Source organism: Eptatretus burgeri, chromosome 7 (genome assembly GCF_056783735.1).
Source record: "Eptatretus burgeri isolate ZD-2024b chromosome 7, Ebu_testis_v1, whole genome shotgun sequence".
NCBI lineage: Eukaryota > Metazoa > Chordata > Myxini > Myxiniformes > Myxinidae > Eptatretus > Eptatretus burgeri.
Window position 1 is genome coordinate 91,551,285 of NC_140967.1, and position 11,432 is coordinate 91,562,716.

General features: G+C 41.1%; 1 protein-coding gene across 2 annotated transcripts in view; it reads left to right on the top strand.

The window, feature by feature from the left end:
* The first annotated feature begins 1,699 nt into the window (after window positions 1-1,699).
* Window positions 1,700-11,432, top strand: part of LOC147023789 (forkhead box C1-A-like) — a 328,450-nt gene continuing 318,717 nt past the window's right edge. The window contains exons 1-2 of one of the 2 annotated variants that reach the window (XM_085889589.1): window positions 1,700-5,069; window positions 5,189-6,034. In XM_085889589.1, coding sequence (XP_085745715.1) covers window positions 3,398-4,900 — 1,503 coding nt within the window. In that variant the 5' untranslated portion in view covers window positions 1,700-3,397 and the 3' untranslated portion in view covers window positions 4,901-5,069; window positions 5,189-6,034. Of the gene's footprint in view, window positions 6,402-11,432 lie in introns of those variants that run through there. The other variant, XM_085889590.1, reaches the window with a different exon arrangement.

Below are 11,432 nucleotides of genomic sequence, written 5' to 3' on the forward strand. Positions count from 1 at the left end.
ACTTAAAATATTATTTATTTATTTTACCGTGCTTACACTGCTTTGTACTCTTCTGCTAGCTGAATCTGGAGCTCTGCTTTGTCATTCTTCGGTTATTTAAAAGCTGCCGCTTGATGCTCAGAAGTTCAATTCAATGATAATGCATTTATCCTTTTTATAGTACTCTGAATAATTTGATTTGAGCTGTTAAATAATATTATCACTTTTGTCTATAAATTATACAAAGCTGTAGCTCAACCTAATACAAATATGGGGTGTTTACAAAAATTATCAGAACAATATAAAACGAGAAAGGCACTCGGTAGAGCGCATATTTCCGCCAGGCTGAACAGTTTACATTTTGTACCCCACTCATAGGCCAGATCTGGATCCAGACCTGAACCAAAATCTTATCAACTTGTTCTTGTCACCTAACCAACTCATCCACCATGTTTTGTCATCACCCATCCAAAACCTTCTGGAATATTATGCCATATATATATATATATATATATATATATATATATATATATATATATATATATATATATATATATATATATATATATATATATATATATACACACACACATACATACACACACACACACACGTACTTTTTGGCTCCATCTCTCAGTGGTAAAGAATCACTAAAAAAAATTTTGAAAAGTGTATCCAGATCCGGATCTTCATCAAAATCGAACCAATTTGTCCTTGTCACACACCCAACCTGTCCACCAAATTTCGTTCAAATCTGTCGAGAACTTTTTGAGATATCCTGCTCACAGACAGACAGACAGACAGACAGGGGTGAATAAACAACCTCAGCCCACCTTCGATGACAGATGTAATAACAGTCCAAGAAAAGTGAGGACCTTTTTATTTTCAATATATAAATAAAGTGGATTTTGCTCTCACTAAAAGTGCATGTATGTATTACAATTGTATTATGTACTTTATTGCAGACTCGCTCTATAGTACACTATGAGTCGTCAAGTGCAAGTCATTTGTTAAAAACTTAGTCTCCAACTTCATCACCTGTGGCATTATTAGCAAAATACTGTATTTCATTACAAATTGTATAAACTTGTTTATTTAAAATTTAAATAATTTTGGTGTATCTTTGACTTGCAAGTACTGTAACTCATTCTGAGAACCCTTTGATTGCCCCTCATAATGTGGGGAAGTATCCATTATGTTAATGAACACTTCTGAGGGATGTTGAGTTAGTGTGTCTTTCCAGTGACTGTAAATGAAATTGAAATGTCATAAAGGCAGTAGCCATGACATTTGAATGGACATTGTAATATGATGTTACCTATTTTCTCTCCAAGTATAGTGAACGAAGGAATTTGGTCAGGATATTAGCACACTGGCCTACCCTCACATCGGTGCAATACGACGACGTTACCCATTTCCTGCCCAGCTATCGCTAAGGCACAAATTTGAAATTTATTCGGAGAGAGATACTGGCACTCAGTGGCTTACACTACCATACATAAATTAAATCTTGCAGATGGGAAAGCCAGCTTTACATATTCTGTCAATGACAGAGTAGATTATAACACAAAAGTTCTGCACGCGAAGCATCTGCAGGTGACTATATAGTCTAATTCTGTCCCACTGGGAATCAACTCCAGTCTGGATAATTCGGAGGTGAATAGCCCATTGCTATATAAATGAGGTGTATCCTGTTAGACAACTAGTCTCTGGCCATAACTCATCAGTAAATTAATGAGATTTGTTTTTTTTCAGATTTTCTTCGACAACAATTTTACCTTTTAATTTTCCTATTTCTTCCTTTTACAACAAGTTTAACCGCTTAATGGAATATTCATTCTTGTTTTGTGTTTCTCCTTCGATATAGGTGATATACTTTAGATTTTTATTTCATATATAATTATATACGCAATACCTGTATATACAATAATAAATTGCTGTTGTTGTTACTTAACCCAGCCATGCTTCAGGCTCCGCCATGGAGCATTGTTCCATAGTGGGTGGGGATGTCAGATCCCCAACCCAGGGTAGGACTTTATAGAGCGAGTGCGGGTAGGAATTTATAATTTGTTCAGGGTGCCGGCGTTAACTTGCCTACTCAAAATAAATAAATAAAAAGACACCATAGAGCAAGTATTGCTGTTATATGGCTGTTTGATATCGTTGAACAATAGGTTTTTATCAGCTGGAAGTTTACAAAGATGTGTTCACCGCTCTGGGAAGCAGAGGAAGGCTGCCATTTCAGGCGTTTCGTGCTCCAATGAAGGACTAACACTTGAAACAAATTTCACTTTCTTTCACAACTTCTAGTTCATGAAGCTGTCATTTGAAATAACTGCAGTGCAGACCAATACTAAAGCCTTGATAAAGTCCATTATTCCGGTTTATTATTAGGGAGAGAATTGAACCCAGACTGGACAGTACAAAGGTGAGTGCGCCACATCTGCACCATCCTGTTGGACTGAAATTTATATTAATTAATCAACAATAAGTGTACAGTGTAAAATAATATCACCTTTAACAACAAATACTGCACCAACGGTCGGTACACGATGAGTGGGTATTGCAATGATCTGTAATTTATTGGCCTGCGTTAGTCGCTCAGTCTTATTGGGCATTTCAATGTTGCAGCCACAAATGTGAACACGTCTCCTCTGTGTACGTCATAGCAGATTCTCATTAAAACTCAACATCTATGTTTATATACAGAGATGTCATTCTGTTCATACTCGGGAGAGGTGAACGGAGTTATGCGGAGTGTACAATCTGACTCGGTCATTCATAAAAGTGATCAAACTCTGGTAAAAGCAGGGTGTCCCATGGATTTGAAAAAAGTCGACCAAACCAGATGGACAATTACACCGGTGCAGGATCGGTCAGAATGATCTCTGAAACTAAATTAGTGTTGTCTTTTAGTGTTTCCACGAAATTAGAAAAATGTGTTGTTACTTAGTTACATGAAATTATTTATTTTGAAACATTATACAAGAAACTGTAATTAATTCTGACTTTTCTTGCAATTGAGAGAGTCCTGTCTATGAAACTTAACATGTGTGAGAGAAATATTGATGTTTATTCTTTGACCTGGCCAGGTCTGTAATGCAGAGACGACAAAACTTTTCTTTGCGGATGATTTTGGGGTGAGGTCGTGAGTAGTGAGTGCAATTAGGCAAAGGCGTGGGTGATAAATCGCTCGTTCGTCAATCGGAACGGGCGGGTCACGCCCCGGCTGACTGTGACCAAGCTGGGAGGCTGGGAGAGCTGGAGTGGAGACCATTGGGCCGCGGGGGATCGGGGGGAGGAGCGGGAGAGGGGCTCCGGCGTGCGCACAGTTAATCCGCGCAACATGACGGCTTGTTCAGTGGCGCCGACGAAGCGCCCCAGCTTCGGAGACGCCTCTCGGGGCTGCTAACCGGCCATGCAGACACGATACCCCGGGACGGGCCCGAGTTCACTGGGCGTCATGGCACCATACCTGGGTGAGCAAAGTTTTTACCGCCAAACGGGTACGTACGGGGGCATCACAGCATCGCCCGTGGGCATGTACAGTGGGCAGGATGCATACGCCCCAGGGATCTCACGTCCGTACAGCACGTACGCACAACATGCAGCACCAAAGGAGCTGGTCAAGCCCCCGTATAGCTACATCGCACTCATCACGATGGCAATCCAGAACGCACCTGAGAAGAAGGTAACTCTCAATGGAATCTACCAGTTCATCATGGAGAGGTTCCCGTTTTATCGTGAGAACAAACAGGGCTGGCAAAACTCAATCCGACACAACCTAAGCCTTAATGAGTGCTTTGTCAAGGTTCCGCGGGATGACAAGAAGCCTGGGAAGGGCAGTTTTTGGACCCTGGACCCAGACTCCTACAACATGTTCGAGAATGGCAGCTTCCTGCGCCGACGTCGGCGCTTCAAGAAGAAGGACGCATTGAGGGAGAAAGAGGAACGAGAGCGCCAGGCACAGGAGAGACGGGACACCCATCCATGTAAGCTCGAGCCGATGGCAATGGGTGTTCCAGATGTTGAGCCTGAAAACGCGGGGGATGCAGGAATGTCTGATCGAGCACACTCTCCGCTTGCGGCTGTCTCTCCTGCTCTTCTCGTGGTTCCGAAACTGGAGAGCCCGGATAGCAGCTTGCATGAACCAGGAAGTCCGCACAGTGTTGCGTCTAGTCGTTCTGCCTCACTCGAGGGCAGTCTTCCAGACGGGGTGTCGCTCGGCTCTGGCATTTTCTCTGTAGACCCCGCATTGACCGGGCTGCGAGCCTCCCCACGCACGGAGCCACTTCTCACAAGCCAAGGATCAGGACGAGCTGGAATGTTCCTGGCAACACAGGGTTACCCGCAGCCTCCTCTCTATGGGGCTTGTAGTCCGGTTGTGGAGTCTGATTTGTCGAGATTTTCCTGTGGCGTGCAAGCCTTGGGTTTGTATGCGGGAGAGAGGCTTGAGAGATTGGAGGATCCTGCTGGACAGCACGGATCAACCATGCTGCATGGATCATCTGTGCTGCATGGATCAACTGCAAATACACCTCGTGTGAACAGCATCACAATGGCTAGCCGTAACCACCATCAGCACCATCATCATCATCATCTGCAACAACAACAGCAGCAGCAGCAACAAGCAGGGATGTTGCAGAGCCATGGACTATCTATCCAGCAGGATGGAGCTCTCTGCCGCTTTCCCACATGGTACACGGGACAGAGCTCGGTGGACACGGGGGCGTACAACAGCGGACAGACGACTTTTACTGGGCGTGATCTGTTCGACTCACCGCGGCATGGAAGTCTAAACACACTCGGTACCCCGCAGGTGAACGGACATGGTGGATGCCAGCTAGCGTTCCGCCCGCCCATGTACCGGCCTGGATCGTATCCGTACGAATGCAGTAAGTATACGAACAGTCAGCCTTGAGCACGAACAGTCAGCTTTGAGCATGAACAGTCAACCATGAACGCGACAGGGCCGCATAAAATTTCGATGCCAGACAGTCAGACCTTTCATCACGACATGCCACTGCAAAGCCAATCAACGCTCAGTGTGGCCTACAATATTGATGCCCAAAAAGAACCCGGGTTTGAAAGCAAGTCGAACATACAATGAGCTTGTTTTGATGTTACATGAAACAAATCACATTTTAAAATGCAATTTCCGTTGCAAGCACGAGCGCACCTGATTCTGATGTGCCACACTCTGTTACAGGTCGTCGGTGCTACCGAAGCAGTTTCTTGGCATGGATGTTACTGGGTGGTTTGCCATTGCCTTGCCAGCAGTAGTTAGGGCAGGAATATGGAATTTGGCCATGGTGTTGGCGATAGCTCGCCGACTCTTCTTGAAGGACACTCTCGGATCTTTAATGTCCACCAACTTATGCTAGCAGACGAGATGCCCAGTTTATCGTCCATTCGAGGGATGGCACACATATTGATGAATCGCCCTGTCTGTGAAACACTGGGAATGACAGTTTACATCAGGGCCGAGTATCAAACTCAGGCTAGACAGCTTATAGGCGAATGTGCATTCCTATTGGTCATCCTGCCAGCTGTGATGTGTATATATATATATATATATATATATATATATATATATATATATATATATATATATATATATATATATATATATATATATATATATATATATATATATATATATATATATATAATAACCTGACATGGATGCAATGTACTTTATTGAAAAACAAGAACCCCCACCAGACAAAACTGGACATTGTACACATATTGCTGTCGAAAACAAATTTTATTTATTTTAATGTACGTTCCCATGGGCTTGATCGTGGCACAGACATACACTGTAAAATTTTGCGTGCACAAGCTGATTTCACAATGTAATATATTTTCTCACGCTTTATCGTGTGACTTTGTTGTTTTCAATAGTCTAAAGATCGTGTTTGGGTTGAAGCTTTTTTAACTGTCGAAAATTGCATTTTCAAGGTTACAAATTTTTTTCAACCTGAACCTTTAAAAATATTTTTTTTTTACACTTGCAAATAAAATGTTGTAAATATACTGTCTTCTCGTCTTCAAGTGCTGGTAAAATAGGGTTTCATTTCATGTTGCAAGGTCTTGAAGAAGGTCTTTGTGAAAGGTGATCTTGGTAATAACGATGTAAAAACGTGCTGCATACGTGCACGATGAGGTTTTTTTTAAAAGAATCGTGGTAAATTGCTTTCCTGTTTAACGACAGCAGAGTAAACATCCTGGAAACGTCGTAACTGCACACAGCAACTTCCTCGGGATATTTGACGCAATGTCCAGCGTCGGCGTCTGGCGTGACTACTCCTGGATTGTGCTCCTAGGGCAGCGGACAATGCTCTCATGACAGAAAATTGAGGAAACGGATTCGAACGTGGATACATTGAGAGCCGTGGCGCCTCTATTTACATCATCACTTGGTGAGAATATCTATCTCTATCTCTATCTCTCTATCTCTCTCTCTCTCTCTCTCTCTCTCTCTCTCTCTCTCTCTCTCTCTCTCTCTCTCTCTCTCTCTCTCTCTCTCTCTCTCTCTCTCTCTCTCTCTCTCTCTCTCTCTCTCTCTCTCTCTCTCTCTCTCTCTCTCTCTCTCTCTCTCTCTCTCTCTCTCTCTCTCTCTCTCTCTCTCTCTCTCTCTCTCTCTCTCTCTCTCTCTGCAGTACAATTGAGACTCTCTGGGTTGCCCTGTTCAGATTCCCATCTCAACTTCTGGCTCATGATGTGGGGAACCCAGGTTCAAATCCCATATGTACCTTATGTGCAGTTAATTGTTTCCTAATTTGCTTATAATTTCTGTAAAGGTACACTGATTCCGTCTAATATCTCCGTCCTGAATGTAATTTATCTACAAGCTCATCCCTGAGCCTTAGATCAATGTAAAAAAATACCGACATGGTGTTCGTACAGTATAAGTATGATAATGGACTCTGTATTGAGTAACCACTCTTTTTGGTGAACAACCACCAGTGCTTTCTTTATAGGAAGCCATGATAATTATAGAGCCACACAAAGTGAGCTTTATATTCAGAAAATTGATTGCATTGTGTGAAAATTGGTCAAATCCATTGCAGAAATTTTGTCGTTTGTGTAGCAACCAGTTAAGAATATTGGGTGCATTGTGGACTAAGTTTAAAATACATAGTCACTCATTGTTGTGAATGAAAGCACTGTCCATAGAAAATAATACTCATGATATAATGACAATTAAAAAAAAAAGATGACACCAATATAACAAACATCATCAATTAGATTGTGACAATGTCAATAACAATAACATCAACTAATTTTTACTTTCCAACTGTCTGAAGTACATCAACCACTATTTTAGCATTCTCAGCTTAATATTTACCCTTTTGGTTTATCAAATCATATTCTAGCCAAGGACTTTCTGATAATTTACATGCATATACAATATACATACATCTATGGGTGTGTGTGCATGTGTATATATATATATATATACACACACACACACACACACACACACACACACACACACACACACACACACACACACACACACACACACACACACACACACACACACACACACACACACACACACACACACACTCACGTAATAAAACAGAAATAGTTATGGGATACCTTCAGAAGGCATTGTATTTCATCGAAGTAACTCCCTTGTACAGCAGCATAAACAAAATAAAATGTCAAATTAGCGTGGAATGATGAAACAAATGAAACCGATATATTATAAACTTAAACAACAGCTGCTGTGTATATAATGTATTCGAGTGAGCTCGGGTTTTTGAATGAAGTGAATTTCCGAGCAAATTTAATTTGCACATTTTCTGTTCATTATTATATAAAATTGTTTTTCTCAATAGGAATCATGCGGAAAAAATTTTTCTCTGTAATTTTGACGTCGACGCCATCAGCTATGCGGGCCCATAATTTATGTTTGAATTTGTGTAAACATTTACCGCCAAGCATATTCCTGATGGTGTTCTCATATTTTGTTACTTGGTGCATCATTTCAAAATTATGTTTATGTGTAATCAATCATTATTTCAGAAGTCCTTCAAATTGTCACCATTGTGATTGCATATCGTTATGAGGTCAGCAGAACCACATGCAGGTCAACAAAGGGTCTTTGAACTGTAAGCATTTGACATTTAATGATCAATTTTGGTATTTCTTTCAAATTAATGTGGGATTTTTAAAAACGATGACAAGTTTCCGATAGTTATAGATTAATAAGTTTATTGGACTATTTCACCTCTGCTTGTTTAAACTGAACTATTTGGATATTTAAATTGTCGCACACAATAAGGGCTAACATGTATGTTTGTGGGTATTTAAAAAAAGAAATATATATATATATATATATTGCAGAAATTAAAATATTGTATTTATCGCATGATCCTTTTACTGATCAATAGAATTACACGGTTTATCATGAAGTTGTTGTGCATTGCAAGTTGTTTGCGTGTTTGTGCAAGCAGGTAATTGTTTACTTATATTTAAAAGCATGGTTTGAAATGTAGTATGATCGACAAATCAGTGAAGCATTTTGATAATCGTTACAAGTACAGTTGTTGTCGGTGATTTCCCACAGCATGTCCGTGCTTGGCAAAAGTAGTGGATTGTGCTTTGTTCGCGCTCGAGGCTTTAGAGTGTTCCCCCGAATGGAGCTTCAGCATGTTCATCTCAACGCAGCTTTATCATTTTTCATCCCTGCAATGGGGCTTTAGTTCACTGAATGAGGCTTTAGATTGTTTGTCCGAATGAGGCTTTAGGGTGTTCGTCCAAGCAAGGCTTTAGGAAATTCGTCCGAACGAAGCTTTGGGGTGTTCTTCCGCACGTGGCTTCAGGAAGTTCGTCCAAACAATGCTTTAGGGTGTTTGTCCGAATGAGGCTTTAGGAAATTCGTCCGAACGAAGCTTTAGAGAGTTCGTCCGAATGAGGCCTCAGTGTGTTCGTCTGAACAAGGCTTGAGAATGTTTCTCTGAATGAGCATTTCGCAAGTTCATCTTAGATTGAGCTTTCAGGTTTGGAATATAAGGCATGAAATGCATTTTTTACACTTGTTGCATTTTTCTTAATGTGGTATTGTCTTTCATCGATTGATCTTGCAAATGGGAACTATGGGTAAACTGGAACAATCATTAAAACTACCCTGTTACACATGTAGGGCGATACATTAGTATGTGCGCTGTCCATTGGAGGGATGTTTTGCTGGAAGACCCATCAGTTATCACTGGTTGTTGGTGGACCTTAAAGACCCCATGGTGTCTTTGCGAAGAGTCGGTAATTTGTCACCAGTACCCTGAACAAATTAGAAATTCCTGCCCAAACTTTCTCACCAACATGCACTTGGAAAGCCTGGCCAGTATTCCACTACCCCTAATGGGAGTTGAGGGAGGCCTTTGTCCTGCAATGCAGTGAAAACATGAGGTTGATGATATATATTTGTATGTTCAAAAACACACACACACACACACACACACACACACACACACACACACACACACACACACACACACACACACACACACACACACACACACACACACACACACACACACTCACACTCGGACTGCTTTGCTCTTCATGCCATCTTTTTATATGTTAGTGTATCAACAAATGATCCAAAAAGAGCCTTGCATCTTGTACTATAATGCAACTCTATTGATTTTATGATACAAGATTAGCTGACATGGCCATTCATTGATAAAGAGATTCTTTGTCCTCATGTCACACAATATACATCACGTATTATGATCATTTGATTGAATAATCTCTGGCACGATTTTGAATCCCCAAGACATATCGCTGCCAACTTGCTGCTCCTTTCATGCCACTGAGAGCATAGTGAACGGCTGGCAAGGCCTATACATCTGTTCGTGATAAATATTCTGCCTCGCTAACTGCCCGGATTCGATTACCAATTGGGGGAAAACCTTGGCCACCCATGTGAGCTCCGAGTGAACGAGAAAGGTCCCGAATGAGGGAAGTCCGTAAGGAGCGTGGGTGGTTCATCTCCATCGAGAAGTGCGATGACTATGGTGGGATGTGGATAACATTCCGTACAACGGGTGTTCGTCCGAACGAGCGTTTCTTTCAGAAATTGTTGTGATATTTCACAAGAAGATTAAAAAAAATTGTTTTGAGGTTGACGTGGGAACCTGCTATCCACGAAAAGTGCTCTCTTTTGGAAGACTGTGATCGGAAAGGCCCGCAAGAGATCTGCAACCTTCCATGTAAACCATCTCGCTCTCCACCAAAGTATTGTTCTGGAGTATGACAAAGAAATACAAAGACACATGTAGAGTCCATAACAAAACGGCTGGATGTATGGCTGGATTGTTGTGCCTATATTGTATGCGCACTCATGTGCATATATTGTGTAACTCTAAGTTTTCTCATGTCATTAAATGATAAGTCTCTGCTTTCAACAAGAATTTCAAATACCAAAGTCGAACATACACTTAGACAATAATTTTAACTGTTGCTGAGGATATTGAGTCAGCATGCTATTACGATTGCCGCATTATGAGCTTTCACTGCTCGCAATACGATTGTCCAGACGCTGTGTACAGCAAACTCGAGGGAAGCAAACGCAAAGGTTCTTGCTTTATTCTTCATCCTGTTACAGAGTTCACTGTGACAAGGTAATAAGGCGTCATTAACGGGCACTGTTTATAGGGCGTTCCGTGCAGGGCCAGAGCGAGGAAATCAGACGCGCCTCCGGGTCTCGCGCAGGTGAACCCAAACCATTGACCCATGCAGGTCATGTTCTGCCCGCTGGGCAGAAATAACCCGACCATGAACGTTGAGGTGATCCGTGGAATTTGAACGAAGTGACCGCTTTGCAGCGACAAATCAGCACGCTAGCTTTTGTACACTATGTGGGGTGTTTAAAAACTTATCTGAGCAAGACACTTGCAGTTTTCCAAGAGATGCCAAAAGAGTGTGTATCTATTTGTAAAAAAAGGAAAAAAAAAGTACACATATATATATATATATATATATATATATATATATATATATATATATATATATATATATATATATATATATATACATATATACATATATACATATACACACACACACAGACAAGATGCTCATAATAGTCCTAGACAAGGACTTTTGCAGATGTGCATCTGTGTATGTATTGAAACGGAAGACCAAGAGGGAACCCGAAGTCTTATGTATGTATATATATATATATATATATATATATATATATATATATATATATATATATGTATATATATATATATGTATATATATATATATATATATATATATATATATATATATATATATATATATATATACCGGGCGTAGTGGCGTGCGCCTGTAATCCGGCTGCTCGGAGGCTTGGGTTGGTGGATCGCTTGAGGACGGGGGCTCTGCACTGGGCAGGGTGTGGAGCAGCCCGGAATCATGGCGAAACCCAAATCCTGATCCCTGTGTCGTAA